The 20179-nt window shown below is 34.8% G+C and overlaps 2 protein-coding genes and 1 pseudogene across 2 annotated transcripts; 2 read left to right on the top strand and 1 right to left on the bottom strand.

The window, feature by feature from the left end:
* Positions 1-5303: 5303 nt before the first annotated feature.
* On the top strand, positions 5304-6095 carry LOC120183130 (annotated as a pseudogene).
* Positions 6096-6213: 118 nt separating this feature from the next.
* LOC120182994 (transcription factor MYB114-like) lies at positions 6214-7198 on the bottom strand. The gene is made up of 3 exons (XM_039187800.1): positions 7078-7198; positions 6856-6985; positions 6214-6688 (listed from the first exon to the last, which is right to left on the bottom strand). Exons 1-3 carry the CDS (start codon positions 7175-7177, stop codon positions 6253-6255), a joined length of 666 nt encoding a protein of 221 aa, XP_039043731.1. The 5' UTR covers positions 7178-7198; the 3' UTR covers positions 6214-6252.
* Positions 7199-13978: 6780 nt separating this feature from the next.
* Positions 13979-16857, top strand: LOC120182877. The gene is made up of 5 exons (XM_039187720.1): positions 13979-14300; positions 14704-14783; positions 15586-16013; positions 16485-16636; positions 16751-16857. The coding sequence occupies exons 1-5, from the start codon at positions 13979-13981 to the stop codon at positions 16855-16857; spliced, it is 1089 nt and encodes a 362-aa protein (XP_039043651.1).
* The last annotated feature ends 3322 nt before the right edge of the window (positions 16858-20179 follow it).

The raw sequence follows: 20179 nt of genomic DNA, 5'->3' as shown, positions 1-20179 counted from the left end.
GTGTAATGTGGTTAAGACCACTTTATCCTCCGTGATTTAATTTCATGTTTATGAAAATGCTTAAAAATGTAGATGAAGATGCAAGAATGCAAGAATGCATGAAATGTTCGAGGCATTGATCCAAGAAATGTGACTGTTATTATGAATAATCCTTATTGGGGACAAAAATGTTTTATCTTTTAAGAGACAAAAATATCCTGACAACTTCTGACATGTTGACTAGTCTTCTGCTTTCGTCTTTCACCGGTTGAATAACCTGTCGAACCGCTCCGGCCTCTCTGGATGAACCGTGAAAATGTTGAGTTGTTTTTTGTACTGGTCCCAGAAGTCTCGAATGATCGCATCTCGAGCATTTACTTTTGTTGAGCCTGTTCCCAACGAATTCGTCATTGGAGCCCTTAATTGATAGGAACTATGTGAAGTTCATTAATCTGTTTCTTGAATTCGCCAGTAATGGTCTCCAATTTCAACTATCATTTTGCCATTGTCGTGTTCAAAGGGACTTCCAAGATACATAACCTTCATCTTGCCCCTGCAACCTCTGCCAGTCAGTTCTTCAAAGATAAGCTTTCATTGTGCTTGATGTAGACCCGGTTCATTCTGAGTCCTTTATAATGCAACAGAGTGATATACTCTTCAATTGTGGGCACCACGTCTTCTGGATTAAATGTGACACATAGTCGCCTTGTAGACTATCCTCTGTATTTTCATCTCTTGTATTAGAACACCTTTGTCCATGGATTCAGATTATTCGAGTTTTAACAAACACGTTTTAGTGGATCAATGACCTCTTTTGAATGATGCAAGTGATGAAAATAAAATAAAATAAAAGAAAGATAAAAAGAGTTAGTGAGGTGAAAAATAATCAAAAACGATCATAAAAATGAAAGTCCTATCCCACATGATAACTACCCCACATGCTTATTATTCCTACCCGAACATGATCTCTATCCCGCAAGTTGATTTTGAACAAGTCCTAACCGCATAAATTTCTAGTTCACATGCTTTGAACAGAAAGTAAAGTAGGAAATAATTCCGGCATCCTAGGGTTTGAAATGAGGTTTTGGGGTGGGCTCTAACTCCTTGTAGTCTCCCGGTTTAGGTTCTAAAAAAAAGGTACCCGAGTTATCCTTGCCGGTGCCCCCTTGGGCTTACCAGACCCTTAGTCCTAAGCCCATTACAAGCTTGTGTGGACTAAGTTAAACTCGGGAGGATACATTCCCTTATGCCCATACGGAGAATAAATTCACACGAAGGCACAAGGTATATGAATCCCGAAGGTTACTTGCTAGGCCCATACGGAGAATAAATTCACACGAAGGCGTCGCTTTCACCCCCACTTAAATAGGGTTCGGAGCTCGGGTATAGAGCCTTTAGATGAAAATTTTGAAAAATCTGAAATCATTGAATAAACGTTATTACAACTATTTACTTGAAAAATAATCAAAGGTAAATAAATGTAATCGAATAAATAAATTAAAATTAAAATTTACAATTTTCGCATAAAAAAGACAACCGAAAATTAATTCTGGCCTGACTCACTTACATGTCCCCAGCGGAGTCGCCAAGCTGTCGGAACCGTCTTTCGGTTGGACCCGAGATGTGGGCTTCGACTTGGATTAAATGAATTGGAGTCGCCACCGACCACTTATTTTAAAATAAATAGGTTGATCGGATACCCTATTTCTTACCTGATCTGCGTTATGCCAGAAATACGTCGGGTTCGGGAGTCGGTTACGGTCAAGGAAGGATTAGCACCCTTGTACCGCCATTTCGGTACCAATTAATTTATCGGTTGTCTTTAATTGTGAAAAAAAAATTAAATTACCCGATTCGAAGTACCTACCTTTGATCGAATGAAATTACCTTAAAAAGTCAAAATGTCAGATAGGAAATAATAAAGGAATATTAAATAAATCAAAATGAGAAAATAAAATAAAATATAAATAAAAAAAAGCTAGATAAAAGAAGGGGGAAACGGTTTAAAAAAATCTAAATTCTAAAGGAAATCAATAAACAAATGAATAAATGAATGATAAAAAGAACAAAAAAAATATGTTAATTTAAAATGAAACAAAAAAAAATAATTGTTGCTTTGTTGGAATATAGTCATAAAGGAACATATACGTGGGAACCACTTAGTAGAAATTTACAGCATTGGATTCTATTTTCATTGAATTTCCTGAACAAGACAATGCCAAAATCTGTTTACACGGCAAAAAAATTGACTTAAGGGAATTAAGATCACATTCCTAACAATAACAATAATACAAAAAAGTAATAACTAAAATTATTAATATAAATACGATGAAGTATGGAACATATACATATATAATATACCATAATACTAATAAAATAAACAAAAAACGTAATATGTTAAATAATGTAAAAAATAAATAAAATAAAATTTAAAAGCTAAAACACTAATTGACTTTTAATAGGGGTTAAATTGAAAAGAAAAACAAATCAAATGGCCAAATTAAAAGAAAATCGGGTTTAAATTCAATTTTGGGATCAAAATAAAGGTACTGAAACATCAGAGGGACCAAAAGGGTAGTTTACCCTATTTTATTCAAAAACACACGGATCCCCTAAGGGATCCGCTTGGGTTATCGGGTCGGGTTGTGGGCTTTACTATAAAAGCCAATATATTTTTTAAAACCTCATTTCTCTTTTTCTCCATGAGAGCACCCCTCCCCTTCTTTATTTTGCTCTCATTTGTTCTTCATGCTGAAGAACAAAGGCGGCCGGTACTCATGAGGAACCCAGAACCCAGCCGCGCTCCGCCGTGCACCACCTCGCCGGCCACCGTTCATCGGCGGCGAAATTGAAAAAGCTTTCATTTTTTTCAAAAGATCCTTGTACCCTCGTTCCGAAAATCAACATATTTTTCCAAAATTCGCCTCGTAGGGGTGTAGATCCAAAAAAGAAGATTCGACCACCTCCCCCTCCGATCATCGGCGCAACCCGCTTTTGGGTTATTCGGGTTCAAAAACAAAACAAGAATTGGAAGGCATACAACAATAACAACCGAATAAGGTAAAAGACAATCTTTCTTTTATTTCTCTGTCAAAAACTTTACAAATGCCCGTATTTCCTTTTAGGATTTGCTAGCATTTTCGTGTGATATTCTCTGTAAAAAAAAAACCTCCCCCCTTCATCTAAGTTACATGCAATATTTATACTGAAGAAAATATGCTATTTTTAGAGTCCTAACTACACTGGTCTTTGTTTTTTTGCACGTTTCTTGACTTGGTTTGTTGCCGAGGAAACCGGCATTGGGGACGTGGAACATGAGGGAAGCTTACGGTGTTGGCTTGGATGAGATGCGTGAGTGGCGAGGAGTCCAAGGTGAGTGGAGCGCGGCGCTGATGGATCTTGGAACTAGGGTTTCGAAAACCCTAGTTTTCTGCTATTTGGGTCACGGGTTTGGACCAGCTAGGCTGCTGACTGGCATTTGGGCCACCCGTTGTTGGGTCTGTAAAATGTAAAATAATATGTAAATAGATGTGTATTATAAAATATAATACATAACTATATTATATAATATAATAATTTTAATTGAATGGAAAATGTCAAAATTTGGTGTCTACACATAGCATTCCTGCAAATAGATGTTTTTTATTCTCTTGCACACTGGTATAATGTTTTAGTAGGCATCTCGGATGAAGATTCACACATGGAATGGAAACATACAACAAAAACCCGAAGAAGCTAATGTAAGCAATAGATATAGATCGACTGCAGGCATGATACATCTTCAACGTATAACGAGAAGCACCTTATTACAAGCATCCTGCATTTATCACACCAGATATTTAGGAGAACCATAAAAGAACATGGTAACAGAGATCATCAACATTTGACTCATATTCATGCGTTTATCATATGAAGGAAAGGGATGGTTAGAAGCTTTGGTGTGATTAACTTACATTATGGTGCAATCCTCCATATCTGGTTATCTCCCTCGTTCCATTGCCACAACACAATAGTAGTACCATTGTGGATGCCACCAGATTTCTTATCTCCATGGAAAGTATCGAAATTCAGGCGAATGTTATTAATCATTCTTATAGCTCTGTAGCCATCATGGACTTCCTTGCTCTCGCTCCATAGTACAGACTCATCAAGATCTGGTTTGTAAGATACCAGTTGGATCTGCAGGAAAAGACCCTTTTAAGCAAAACTTTAAAGTTCATAAATTAAAAACGTTCTATGTTTTGACCATCTGAAATGAAATAAAACATAAAGATGAACAAACAAATTCTTTCCACTGCAGGAGTCAAGAAAGAAAGGGTCGGTGAAGTAATCAGCACCCCAGCCTGCAGGAATCGGAAATGCATGCAATTGGTTTTACCAGATAAAGGGGTATTTTAGCAGTGGAAAAGCTGAAAACCTATAAAATTATCGAGAATTGTTCTTGACCATGATAAGGCACTTGAATATTTCGAGCAGCAGGTAAACTACCCCAATATCGTAACAATCATATCATACTACAATAACAATATGCCACTGAATTGGCAGAACAGGTAACACCAACAAAAAATTGTGACTTGGATAATTCCTATATTTAACTTCTGCAGTATCTAACCAACCAATTAAAGCCTAATAAAAGGAATTGAAGATGGAGCTATTCCATAACCAATAAGTCGTATCAATCTCATGATGTAATTTGAAAGTGTGTCAAGTGTCAACTGTTAAACAACTCAAAACTCAAATCATATCTTAAAAGGAAAAAGAGGAAATGCAATAGTTCTTAAGCGCAACGAAATACAAAGCAGATTTGGCGGGTAGTGGTGAGACGGCGGAGGAAACTCATGGTGATGAAGATTTGGCGGTGGTGGTCTTTCTCGGTTGTCTTCATCATCGTTCCTATGGTGATGAGTGTGAGAGTGATGATTGTGACCGAAAGGGAACTCCATTTCTTCGATTCTGATCGACTTTCTTCAATCCTACCAGCTACTTCCTTTTTACCTTTGTTTAGTCTTTTTTTTTGTTGAGAAATTATCTTTGTTTAGTCGGGCTGAACAGTTTGGCCACTTAACTATATCAAATTAAACAATATGGTAGAATTTCACAAAGGTCATTAAATCATCTAAAATACCATTTGTAGATATTGAATTATTATAAATTATAAAATAGACACTAAACTTTTAATTCTACTGCAAAATGAACACAATACAGTTTCTATCGTTAATTGAGACGATATAACACATTAAAATTGATAAAACGAATCTTAATTATCTTAATAATGTTCAACCGTGAACTCCATGGACGGAAACCTCGGCCTATTCCTCGAATAAGCTGAGAAAGTGAAGCAAGAAATGGCTGTAATTCGTGAACTCTTGAGCAAGCTTCAAGAATCCAACGAAGAGAGCAAATCACTCCACAAACCAGAGTCCTTGAAAGCTTTGCGGAACAAAATCAACAATGACATCGTCACCGTGCAGAAGAAGGCAAGGACTATCAAATCACAGCTCAAAGAAATGGACCGTGTGCCAATGAGGCCAATAAGCGCCTCTCGGGGACAAAGAAGGCACATTGGATTACAGGACCAGGATCGCCGTCATGAATGGCTTGCGCAACAAGTTAAAGGAGCTGATGATGGATTTTCAGGGTTTGAGGCAGAGAATGATGGCCGAGTATAAGGAAACCGTGGGGAGAAGGTATTTCACGGTGACAGGAGAAAACCCGGATGAGGAAACCTCCGAGAAGATCATTTCGGACGGCAGTGGTGGCGAGGGGTTTTGACTAGGGCGGTTCAAGAACATGGGCGAGGGAAGGTGATGGAGACTGCAGTCGAAATTGAAGATAGGCACACCGCCTCTAAGGAGAAAGAGAAGAGTTTGCTGGAATTGCACCAGGAGTTCCTGGACATGGCGGTGATTGTGGAGGCACAAGGTGAACAAATGGATGATATCGAACACCATGTTATGAACGTGAGCCATTACGTGAAAGATGGGGCTAAAGAGCTCAATAGCGCCAAGCAGCACCAAAGTAGTAGCAGGAAGTGCATGTGTATTGGGATTATTCTTTTGTTGTTGATTGTTCTTTTGATTATTGTTCCAATTGCTACTAGCTATAGTAGTTCTTGAATTTGATGTTTTTGCAGAGTATTTAATGTTTTATTTGGGATCCTAATAGTTGTAAAGACAAAGGGCAATTTCCAAACCAAATAACAGCCAATTCCATTACAACCTATAAGAGCATAAACTTTATTATTATTTCTCCCATAGGAGAAAAATCACATTCTCAAGTCCACAAATCCATGTCAAAGATGGAATCATCCCAATCCCATTTGTTGCTGCTGCCACCTTCATCGAACTGGCCAAACTGATGATTCGTGGCAGCCGCTGTCAAGCCATCGGCAAGATCCTCCACTCCTGGGTGGCTGTCTTCTCCGTTAGCAAGATCCTGGCACCATTGATCGACGTCAACGTCGTGAAGTGGCATCCACATGATGGTTTTTTCTTCGGTTTTTGACTGGTTGTTCGGGGATACATGATCAGACTTTCTATGTTTGGTTGAGCCGGTTGCTGCTGCAATATTTGGAGGGTTTTCCACATTTATGGAAGCTTGATGTTCAGTCTGTCGAGCATTGACGAGCTTTTTACTGAGATGGCAATTCCAATAATTTTTCACATCATTTGCTGTTCTTCCTGGGAGTCTCCCAGCAATTAGCGACCACCTGATATCATCAACATTATCAACCACACCTGCTTCTACTATAAGCTTTGTTTACTTCACATTTATCGAGACATACAAGGCAAACATAAAATTTTATAAACGATAATAATATATTATCAATAGAAAATATTTAAATTATAGGAGAATTTAAAAGAGAAAAAAACTTACTTGTTACCGAGGAGACTGTGGAGCTTAATGATGAGATCGACTTCATCTTCTGCATAACTCCCTCTTTTTATGTTTGGGCATAGGTAGTTCAACCATCTCAATCTACAGCTCTTCCGGCACCTGTTTAGCCCTAATCAAACAACAAATTAACCCTTCATATCAAACCTTCATACAATCATTTTTCCTTTAAAAAATCCGAAATATTTTGAAGAAAATAAGTACCGGCCAAAACAGGTATGCGATGCCACTTGCCTTCACCATATCGCTCCACGCATCTCTTGAGCAAATCATCTTCTTCTTTACTCCAAGCAACTCCTCCCATATCTCTTTCTTTCTAATTTTCCTTCACCATTTTCAACCTGATAAGCTTCCATATTTATTCGCTTGGCATATATTGTACTTCATTTTTTTTGGCTCTGACATCAATGTTGTCCAATTATTACAGGCTTAATAACATTTGGGAAATGATCCCTTCCCCTTTACAGGATTGTCCTGTTGTTTCCTGAATTACGATGAAGCATCATCATCATAGCTGTGGGCTCTAATTAAATAACAATCAATATTTTACTCTCATTTTTCCTAGATTGTGTTCTAGATTTTCTTTTTCTTTTTTGGGGAATCTAAAGAAAAAGACGAGTTTGTTTTTTCCAAGTATATCTTTTGAGATTTTTTTGTTTATTTAACCCTCCCACTCTCGGTTAAAAGAGCATTAAATGTTATAGGGTTTGAGTTTCCTTTGTTATTGCAATGGTCCAAGCCATTAAAGAATAACTACAAACCTGCATGCATTGATTTTGTGCTAATATGGATGAATTTTCTTTTCTCCCGGTTACAAGACTTCGCCTTCATTTTTTCATATTGACCCGCATCGTACATATGATTTTGATAGGTAAGTGTTCCAGCAATGATTTTTCATACACAATAACTCAAACTTGATATCTTGCTTAAACAATATCAAGCTTCTTACCACTTGAACCAACTCGTTGGTTGCTATAGATATCTTTTAGTAACATAATACAAGAGTATTGTAATATTTGACTTGAATAATTTACAAAGTTAATTTTTTATACATCTCTTAGGTAAAAGTGACTAAATTTAAAGTTGAGTATAAAAATAAGGATAAATGATAAATTTCATCATCTCATTTTTATTCTGGTCAAAAGTTTATAAATTTCCAAGTTACTCACCCAATGTTTGATATACTCCTATTTTGGTCATTCAGGTAATAAATCATAAATAGAAGGGTGACATGGTAGCTAAGTGTGCTTAGTGGAGTATTTTTATTGACATGAAATCTATGCATTATCTATGTCATTTCTTATTTTTATTTTTTTATCTTGTTCTTCCAAAGATAAAAGTTTTATAGTTTCATCCATATATCATGTCAATGTTACAATTACCTTTCTTGACATTTTATCTTACCAATCAAGATATCAATAAACTTGTCTCATTGTCTTATATCACTCTATCAATTTTGATTCTGCCTAAATTATTTTGAAACTTAATCCTAAAGTCATGAAATCCTAAATCACTGTGATATATACAACATCCATCATATGATCAACATATAAATCAATATATACATTTTTCTTCCTCCTTCTCCACCCTGACCGTTGAAATTTTGAAGAAGATTCATCATCAAGAAATCAAATAAATTTCGAAACTAAGGTTTTTTCACAAAAAAATAAGAAAAAATTGAGGAGTTTTCATAATTTTTAAAAGAAAAATATTCAATCATAACATCATTAAGTATTTGATAATAGAATGAAAAAATATAAAATAAAAATTGGATAAGTAAATTAGTTTTTTAAATTTTAGTGACCATAATAGAATTGAGAAGAAGTTAAATGTTTAAATCTATAATTTATCCAAAAATAATTCATTTTTAAAGTAGATAGACTTAACAAAGTTTAGACAAATGTGTTTTAAGAGTTTTATTTTTGGGTAGAGTGCACAAACGGTATCTAAATTATAGTAGTATGTTGCTTTGTTGAGTCTTTCAATTATTAAAAGTTATAAAGTGATCACTGACTATAGCATATTGCTTTTTTAGTATTCCAACTATTAAAAGTTACAAAATAGACACTAGACTATTGATATGTTCTAAACTCATCATTTTTTGTTAAAAATCGACAGCAGTTTGAGCTGAACGTTAATTTACTGACTGAGATATGATAAAATCTAACCTTATAATCTCAAACAATTATACAGATCAAATGATTCATGAATCATTTTTATAATATATAAGTCAGTAAGTTAACGCTAACTTAAACGATCGTCAATTTTTAATTAAAAATGATTAGTTTGAAAAATTGAATAGTTATGTGATCATTTTGTAACTTTTGATAGTCAAAGAACTTAATAAAATAACATCATATAATCGAAACCATTTATGTACTTTACCTTGTATTTTTTTATCTGAAATTTAAAATTAAATTAAATTCAAACAATTAAATAAACCAAAATTAATATAAATATTATTATTTAAATTAAAATAAAATAAAATTCAAATCTAAATCAAATCGACCGACTTCATTTTCAATTTTCAAAATGTTTTCTCGATCTAGGCCAACATAGAACAAGCGATCTTAATTGGAGCGCACAGTTTTCGTATAAATGAAAAGTTTTGGTGAATCACGTCTTTATCAGTTTTTTTACTTGCACTATCGCAAGGCAGACAGAGCGCAGAGCTCCGGCTTCATGCTCTTATGCAATGTTTTTTAAACCGGACCATATATTAAACCAGTGAAAGTATTGGTTCATTAGTTTAATCGGGTTCAAACGCGGGTGAACCCGATTTTATATAAAATAATTTTTTTTAATTTTACATAATATTCAAAGCAATATTAATCTATATATAACACTTTTTTTAAGTTTACAATATTAAAAGGTATACAAATATCACAAGTCATAACATATATAAATTAAAAACCATAAAATCAAGTGAAACAAAATGATTCAAATCAACTACAATATAATATTTAAGGTAAAACATATTAAATAATAAATATAATTATATAACTATAATAAAAAAATAAAATTGGGACTTAAAAAAATCATAATAAATAATGTCATTTGGTTTAATTTTTTTTTTAAAAATTATCCCACATGGCTAAGAAACATAGAAGAGCATCCCAAAAGTTTAAAGAGAAAATATGAGAACAAAACAATCCCACATGGCTAAGAAACATAGAAGAGCATCCCAACTTACTTCTATAAATAATAGAAGTAATTTGACATTTAAAATCATGGAGCCTTTTGGTGAGCACAGAGCGAACTATTCTTTTGCTTCACAATTGAGCTCAAATTTTAGGCTTCAATTGAACTTCTAATTTTTTTTGAGTTCGAGCCTTTTCGAGTTCAAGTTTTAATATTACATTTCGAGTTCGAGTTGAACTTGATAATTTTTAGCTCGTGAGTTTTTGAGTTGAGTTGAGCTTACTTTTAAAGTTTTCGAGTTCGAGTCGAGCTTATCAATACTCGAATTTGACTCGGCTCGTTAAACAAACGATGTCGTTTGGTTTAATTTTTTTTAAAAGAAAAAAAAGTGAACCGGCGGTTCAAAATGATTTTGCCGGTTTTCAGCCGGTTAACCCCGGTTTTATCAGTTTTTAGTCGGTTCTATCGGTTTTCAGCCGGTTCATTGCTATACTGGTTTTGTGAGGTAACCGGATTGGACAAGCCACTGGTTCATGGTTCAACCGGTTGAACCGGCCGATCCGGTCCGGTTTTGATAACCAAGCTCTTATGTCTTTTGCTATAAGGCACTACAATCGGTATTGATCTAAAGATCCCAGATAAGTTGTAATAACCTTAACCTGGTACCCAAACTGGTACCTAGGAGTGATTAACCTGAGTACTGGGGATCTGGTTCGTCAACCGGACGCCGTCCCTCACACCAACAAGATTGGTGGGTTAAGGAGAGTGGAGTTTGACCCAAAACTCTCATTCGAAGGAGTAAATGGGTATCTCATAATCAGCTTGAGGTGGGTTAGTTATCAGGATCATGGCCGAATGGAGTCTGTCTGGAAAAGACCATTTTTGGGTCAAGTGGAACAAGACCTCACATGTCTCTTATTTTTCTTTTTTATTAGCATTCTTATCCTTCCTAATAGTAAAAAAACTAATAACAATCGACAGAATTGTAACATCCCAAAAACAGGACTAGTGACTAAACTGTAAGATTTTAAAACTTTATGATCAATTTTGATAGATTGAAAAGTTCATGGACTTAATTGGAAGTTCTTTGTGAAGGATTGATGAGAAAAAAATGAAAGATGGAAGGGCATGCTAGTCATTAGACATGGAAATGAATTTAAAAATTATTAGTGGTATATTATATATACACGTGGAATAGAAGAAATATAATCCATAAATTTCTTCATCTTTCTTCCTCCTATCCACCAAGACTCCATAGCTAAGGTAAGAAATTTTCAGTTAGTTATTTCTTTCAATTTTTGTTTGGTTTTGGTTATTGGGGTAATAAGGAAGCTTGAGAAAGCTTAAAGAGTTATAGAAACTAAAAGATGGATAAGTTATGAGGGATTTGGTAAAAAGGGTTTTTGAGTGAATTTTTGTGAGAGAACTAGTAAATGAATTTTGAAGTGAAATTTGACTTGTCATAAGTTGGGATAACGGATCTAATGTGTTAGAATATGATTTAGAACATGTTTGAAATTTGATAAGATTTTTAATTTTAAGTGTTCTTTGGGGATTTTGGAAGTTTAGATGTGCTGAAGTGATATAAGTTAGTTTTAATATAAGTAGTTGAGTTTAAAGGCCTGAAGGGAATTAAAAGTGGGGAACTTAGTTAAGTTTTGGTAAATTTCGAACTGGAACGAGTAAGTTCTGGGCAAGAGGTATTAGTACTGGATGAACAATACCGATTCTCCAAAGCAAAAATAGGTGATTTTGGGTTTGGGTATCGATACTAGATGAACAGTATCGATACCATAAGTTAAAATTTGATGAAATGTTTTAATCAGTATCGATACCAAAGGAGTAGCATCGATACCAAGGGTATCGATACTAATGGTCAAGTATCGATACCATTTTTAGAGGTCGAATTCCAGAATGTAGAAAGGGTATCGATACTGAAGTATAGTATCGATACCACAATAAAGAAGTATTGGTACTGTACTTGGGGTACCAATACTATTCAGATTGAAATTTTGAATTAAGTGCTTCATTTAGCTTATGTTATTTAGGATTGATTATAGTGATATGAATTTTGATATTTATACCAATATGTCATTGTGTAGATATCGATCGAAAGCAAGTTTAGGATGATTCAAAGACATAAGATCAATTAAGAGTGTTAATTGTTTTGCTTTGACCAGTGAGGCCAAGGTGAGTGCATACTACTATGTATATGGTATTTTATGGAAATGAGACTTGCGATGAGTCTATTTTCAATGTTATGATTGCATGATTCTATAAGTGCAAGCATATTATTGATATGATTTCTATCTGTACATGAGTACAAGTATATGTCTATATGTTAGATGCACTGATATACATGAGTTATGTGTTACATGTTATCCACATGTTATCCTATGTGTTACATGAACTATATGGACATATGAGAATAAGACACAAGCTATGTGAAAATTGTCTATGTGAATACACGTCTATGTGAATACATGTTTATGTGAAATGATATAAAAGGTAAATACCATAAGTATGTGATATGAGAGCTAAGGGTATAATTGGCATGCCAAGAGTCGAGGGTTATATGTGGTCCTTCGGGACAATTCTACATGGTCCTTCGGGACATTTCTACGTAATCCTTCGAGACATATCTATGTGGTCATTCGGGTCATTTCTATGTGGCACTTCGGTGCAATTTATACGAGCTGTAGTGACAACATTTGTGCACAACCTCAATGCACTCACATACCTTAAGTTCTCAATGATGTACCATGGGCTATTAAAAAAATAAATAACATGAATGATTAGTGCATGATGTTTTATATGTCTTGTTTGATGAAATGCATAATGGCTTCTGTATACTATGTTATTTATAGAAATTAAGTATATGATTGCATGTTTTAATGTTTCATTCATGCATTATATGACTCATTAAATCAAAGACTTAGCGTGTGAATGTTTCACACGTATGATTAAAGAAGCCAGAGGAAAAGAATAGAAAGTCAAGACAACATATATATACCAGAAGATCAGATCAGAAGTAATTTACAAAGTATGTTTTGTTGTAATAAATGTATTGGCATATAACTAAAGGTGAATTACATATGCTCTGATCACTTTTGTAACATACACTATTATATTTATGTTAATTATTGAGCTTCTATTTTCAAAAGAAGTTGAATTCTGTTTATTTATTTTTGATTAAATGTTCCCCCATTTTTATACAAATGAAGGTTTAACATTTCAATTATTGCTTTAAAATACATGTTTTGAAAAGTCAATGTGTCATATCGAATTCGTATCCGGGTTAGATACGGGTTAAGGTGTTACATTTAATGGTATCAGAGCTATGGTTTAGCCGATTATAGGCATAAATCGAAGTCAAAAGTGTTTTAAAAAGTATACATGCCAACAAAATAGTGAAAATTTTCTAATCTGATAGTGTAAGGAGTGTATTGTCTTGCTAATAGAATTGAAATGTTATGTCTTATTAGATGTCTGACCATGAAAGCTCTCTAAGTAAAGCGGGAGATGATAGGGAAGAAGGTAGTAGCAATTCACCTTCCCTGGCCAGGCAAGGTGAAGAACAAACACCTCATGGAGTGCCTGTACAAGATTAAAAGGTGTTTTTTAGGACTTTGGACGCTATCCTGACGCGTTTCCAACCTCGTGCTCCCTCAACTCCTAGAATGAATATTGCAAAAGAGTTGAAAGGATTAGGAGCTCCTAAATTTAAGGGTGAAGCTGAGGAATGTCCTGTTGTTACGAACCTTTAGTTAAATGATGTCAAGAGTTGGAAGGTCTCCACTGTTCTGAAGTGAAGAAGTTGGATGGAGTGGTTTCTCTGCTACAAGGGCAAGCTAGAGTATGGTGAACAAATGTTACCATGAGATTGACAAGTGACCAAGTGACATGGTCCTTGTTCTTAGAAGAGTTCAAACACAAGTACATTGGAGATAAGTTTATAAGGCAAATGAAGCAAGAGTTTATGAGTTTGAAGCAGGGGAATTGCACCGTATATGACTACGAGCGCGAGTTCAATAAGTTGAGTCGATTTACTGGTGAGCTGATTCCAACCAAAAAAGATACATGTGAATGGTTTGTTAAGGGCTTACGTCATAGACTAAAAGAAATGTTGATAGTTTTGAATCTGTCCTTATTCAAAGAAGTAGTTAACCGTACTAAAGCTCTTGAGAGAGCTCATAATGAAAGATTTGGAGAACAAAAAGTTCAGATGTCCAAGAGAACTGGTGCTTTCTCGAGTCCAGTACCATCAAAGAGGGGCAGAGATTCTGGTTTTCAATCTTAGGCGAGGTCTGAGTCAGCTGCATCCTCTACTAGAGGATCAAATCTGATGCTAGCCAGACAAACATAATCTGTAGGGTATGGTTCTGGGAGATCGAATCAAGGTCAATCGAGACAGTGTCAACACTGTGGAAAGAATTATACCGGAGTATGTATAGTGGTCTCCAGAGCCTATTTCTAATGTGAAGACATCAGGCATTTTATCCGGGATAGTCCAATGATGATGGGAGAGATGCCAGTCTGAACGATCTGCTTCTGTATCTTAGAGAGGTAGAGGAATAGGTAAAAAAAGAAATGAGTCTGAGTCATCCAATCAATAGGAGATGCATTCAACTGCCTGAGTTTATAATATTAAGACAAATGAAGATCATGATGATCTACATATAATTACAGGTACTTTCCAGTTACTTGATAAATTTGTTTTGGTATTGATTGTTCCGGGTTCCACTTATTCATATATTAGTAGCAAGTTGGTGAGAAAGTTATGAATACTTCTAGAAGCAACAAGTAATGATGTGATAGTGACTAACCCATTAGGGCATAGTGCTCGGGTAAATCGAGTGTGTCGAGGGTGCTCCATAAAAATTTAGGGAATTAAATTCCCTGCTAATCTGATAGAATTACCCTTTAATGAATTTGAAGTGATTTTGGGAATAGACTGGCTATATCATTATCATGCAAATGTCGACTGTAGATTGAAAAGAGTAATTTTGATAAGTCTTGAGGGATCAGAAGTGATTGTGATCAGTGAAAGATTTAATCCGTTACCAAATGTTATATCAGTGATGTCAGCAAAGAAGTTATTATTGCAAAGATGTCAAGTTTTTATTTCTAATGTGATAGATAATCGGGTTAAGGAAAAAAATAGAGGATATTTAGACGGTCAGAGATTTTTCTGACATCTTCCCAACTGAGTTACCAGGATTACCTCCAGACAGGGAAGTTGAGTTTCAAATTGAGGTAATGTCTGGAACATCACCAATTGCAGCACCATATCGAATGGCTCCGAAAGAGTTGAGCGAACTAAAGATACAATTACAAGAATTATTGGATAAAAGATTCATTAGAGCTAGTGTGTCACCATGTGGAGCTCCAGTGTTGTTTGTAAAGAAGAAAGATGGTTCTATACGTCTCTGCATTGATTATAGACAGCTCAACAAGGTGACCATAAAGAATAATTATCCCCTCCCAAGAATCGATGATTTGTTTGATTAGTTAAAGGGAGCTTCGGTCTTCTCTAAAATCTATTTGCGCTCTGTTTATCATCAATTGAAGATTCAAGAAAGAGACATTCCAAATACGGCTTTTAGGACGAGATATGGTCATTATGAATTCATTGTTATGTCGTTTGGGTTGACTAATGCATCTACTGTGTTTATGGATTTAATGAATAAAGTATTTCAACCATATCTTGATAAGTTCGTGGTTGTCTTCATCGACGATATTCTAGTGTATTCTAAGTCCAATGAGGAGCATGATGCACATGTTAAAGTAGTTTTGCAAACTCTACGAGATAAGAAGTTGTATGCCAAATTGTCTAAATGTAAGTTTTGGCTAAATGAGGTGGCATTCCTTAGGCATGTGATTTCTGTAGAGGGAATTAGAGTAGATCCTCAGAAGATAAAAGCCATATTAGAATGGGAAATTCCAAAGAATTTGTCTGAAGTTCGGAGTTTCCTATGTCTTCCAGGATATTATCGAAGGTTCGTTAAGAACTTTTCAATGTTAACTTTGCCTTTGACCAAGTTATTGAGGAAAAATTTGTCTTTTGCTTGTACTCCTGAATGCTAAGGAATCTTTGAAGCGTTAAAAAGAATTTTGACAGAAGCACCAATATTGGTCCAACCTGAATCTGGCAAGAATTATGTAGTTTACAGTGACACGTCCCATAATGGCTTGAGATTTATATTAATGCAAGAAGGTAAGGTAGCGACATATGTATCTAGGCAATTGAAACTGCATGAGAAGAATTATCCTACACATGATTTAGAGTTGGCTGCAGTAGTGTTCTCTCTTAAGATATGTTGTCACTACTTATATGGTGAACGTTGTTATCTCTATACAGACCACAAAAGTTTAAAGTATCTAATAACTTAGAAATAGTTAAATTTGAGGCAACAAATATGAGTTGAGTTCTTCAAAGATTATGATGTAGTTATTGACTTTCATCCCAGGAAAGAAAATGTGGTAGCTGATGCTTTGAGTTGGAAAATGTTCGCAGCTTTACGAGCTTTAGATGTGAGATTATCAATGAGTAGAGATGGTGCATTACTCGTAGAATTAAAGCTTAGGCCAATGTTGTTGGATCGAATCAAAGACTTGCAAAGTAAAGATGAAAAATGTTTTAAAAGAATGGAGAAAATGAAGAATGAAGGAAATAAAGATTTTGAGGTTAAACTGGATGGAATTTTGTATTACTGAGGGAGGCTTGTTTTTCCAGATGATGAAGAATTGAATAATGACCTATTGACAGAAGCTCATTGTTGTCTGATAACTATGCACCCTAGTGGAAATAAGATGTATATGGTTATTAAGAGTCGATTTTAGTGGCCAGGAATAAAAAGAAATATCACAAAATTTGTATCCAAGTGTTTGACGTGTCAACAAGTTAAAGCGGAGCATCAAGTTCCTTCAGGATTGTTGCAACCAATCTTCATTCCTCAGTGGAAATGGGAGAATGTGACGATGGATTTTGTAATGGGGTTACCTTTGACTCCAAATAAGAAAGATTCAATATGAGTGATAGTTGATCGATTGACCAAATCAGCACATTTCATTTCTGTTCGAACTGATTTCTCCACGGATAAGTATGTTGAGCTATACATTAAAGCTATTGTTCGATTGCATGGAGTTCCTGTTTTGATAGTTTCTGACCGAGATCCTCGATTCACATCAAGATTTTGGAAAACTTTGCATGGAGCCTTAGGAACTCGATTGAATTTTAGTACAACCTTTCATCCTCAGAAAGATGGACAATCTGAGAGAACTATTCAAATCCTGGAAGATATGTTAAGAGCATGTGCTATCGAGTTCAAAGGATCTTAGGAAAAGTATTTGCCTCTCGCTAAATTTGCTTATAACAACAGCTATCAATCAAGTATCAAAATGGCTCCCTATGAAGCTTTATATGGGAGAAAGTGTCGTACACCATTGAACTGGTACGAGCTCAAGGATCGGGAAGTTATTGGTCCTGAATTGATCAAGAAAGTGGAGAAGAAAGGTCAAGTGATTCAGAACAATCTCAAAGTGGCATCTGATAGACAGAAGTCATATGCCGATTTAAAAAGAAAAGAGATTGAGTTTGAAGTTGGAGATAAAGTATTTTTGAAAGTATCTCCTTGGAAGAAAGTGCTACGTTTTGGCCGGAAAGGAAAACTTAGCCCTAGATTCATTAGGCCATATGAGATTGTTAAGAGAGTGGGACTAGTGGCATATCAATTAACTTTGCCACCAGAAATGGAGAAGATTCATAATGTTTTTCATGTGTCTATGCTTCAAAGATATCGATCATATCCTTCTCATATCGTTGTGTCAGAAGAGATAAAAGTTCAACCTAACTTAACCTATGAGGAAGAACCGATGCAGATCTTAGCATTTGAAGTTAAACAGCTAAGGAATAAGAAGATTCCATTGGTCAAGGTTTCGTGGAGAAATCATAAAGTAAAAAAAGCAACATGGGAACGTGAAGAGGATATGCGTAGACAATTCCCCCATCTCTTTGTGAAGTGAAAATTCGAGGACGAATTTTCTTAAGGAGGGAGATTTGTAACATCCCAAAAATCAGGCTAGTGACCAAAGTGTAAGATTTTAAAACTATGAGATCAATTTTAATAGATTGAAAAGTTCAGAGACTTAATTGGAAGTTCTTTGTGTAGGATTGATGAACAAAGAATAAAATATGGAAGGGCATGTTAGTTATTAGAGAGGAAAATGAATTTAAAAATTATTAGTGGTATATTATATATACACGTGGAATAGAAGAAAGAGAATCTATAAATTTCTTCATCTTTCTTCCTTCTCTCCACTGAGACTCCATAGCTAAGGTAAGAAATTTTCAGTTAGTTATTTCTTTCAATTTTTGATTTGTTTTTGTTATTGCTTGAGAAAGCTTAAGGAGTTATAGAAACTAAAAGATTGATAAGTTAAAGGGAATTTGGTAAAAAGGGTTTTTGAGTGACTTTTTGTAAAAGAACTAGTAAATAAATTTTGAAGTGAAATTTGACTTGTCATAAGTTGGGATAAGGAATCTAAAGTGTTAGAATAGGATTTAGAACATGTTGGAAATTTGATAAGATTTTTAATTTCAAGTGTTCTTTGGGGATTTTGGAAGTTTAGATGAGTTAAAGTGATATAAGTTAGTTTTAATATGTGTAGTTGAATTTAAAGACCTGAAGGGAATTAAAAGTGGGGAACTTAGTTAAGTTTTGGTAAATTTCGAACTGGAACGAGTAAGTTATGGGCAAGAGGTATCGGTACTGGATGAACGGTATCAATACTCTAAAGCAAAAATAGGTGATTTTGGGTTTGTGTATCGATACTGGATGAAAAATATCGATACCATAAGGTAAAATTTGATGAAATGCTTTAATCAATATCAATACCGAATGAGTAGCATCGATACCAAGGGTATCGATACTAATGGTCAAGTATCGGTACCATTTTTAGAGGTCGAATTCCAGAATGTAGAAAGGGTATCGATACTGAAGTATAGTATCGATACCACAGTAAAGAAGTATCGGTACTGTACCTGGGGTACTAAGACTATTCAGATTGAAAATTTGAATTAAGTGATTCGTTTAGCTTATGTTATTTAGGATTGATTATAGTGATATGAGTTCTAATATTTATACCAATCGTATCATTGTGTAGATATAGATCGAAAGCAAGTTCAGGACGATTCAAAGACATAAGATCAATTAAGAGTGTTAATTGTTTTTCTTTGACTAATGATGCCAAGGTGAGTGCATACTACTATGTATATGGTATTTTATGGAAATGAGACTTGCGATAAGTCTATTTCCAATGTTATGCTTGCATGATTCTATGAGTATAAGCATATTGTTGATATGGTTTCTATGTGTACATGAGTACAAGTATATGTCTATATGTTACATGCATTGATATACATGAGTTATGTGTTACATGAACTATGTAGACATGTGAGAATAAGACAAGCTATGTGAAAATGGTTTATGTGAATACATGTCTATATGATAAGCTATGTGAAATGATATAAAAGGTAAATCCTATAAGTATGTGATATGAGAGCTAAGGGTATAATTGGCATGCCAAGAGTCGAGGGTTCTATGTGGTCCTTCGGGACAATTCTACATGGTCCTTAGGGACATTTCTACGTAATCCTTCGAGACATATCTATGTGGTCATTCGGGACATTTTTATGTGGCACTTCGGTACAATTTATACGAGCTGTAGTGACAACATTTGTCCACAACCTCAATGCACTCGCATACCTTAAGTTCTCAATGATGTACCATGGGCTATTAAAAAAATAAATAACATGAATGATTAGTTGCATGATGTTATATATGTCTTGTTTGATTAAATGCATAATGGTTTCTGTATACTATGCTATTTATAGAAATTAAGTATATGATTGCATGTTTTAATGTTTCATTCATGCACTATATGCCTCGCTAAGTCAAAGACTTAGCGTGTGAATGTTTCACACGTAAGATTAAAGAAGCCAGAGGAGCAAGAATAGAAAGTCAAGACATCATATCTATACCGGAAGATCAGATCAGAAGTAATTTACAAAGTATGTATTTTGTTGTAATAAATGTATTGGCATGTAACTAAAGGTGAATTACATTGGCTCTGATCAATTTTGTAACATACACTATTATATTTA

Source organism: Hibiscus syriacus, unplaced genomic scaffold, assembly GCF_006381635.1.
Source record: "Hibiscus syriacus cultivar Baekdansim isolate YM2019G1 unplaced genomic scaffold, ASM638163v2 tig00112738_pilon, whole genome shotgun sequence".
Lineage (NCBI taxonomy): Eukaryota > Viridiplantae > Streptophyta > Magnoliopsida > Malvales > Malvaceae > Hibiscus > Hibiscus syriacus.
The sequence above is the reverse complement of the archived record's forward strand: the minus strand, read 5'-3'. Positions and strand labels throughout refer to the sequence as shown.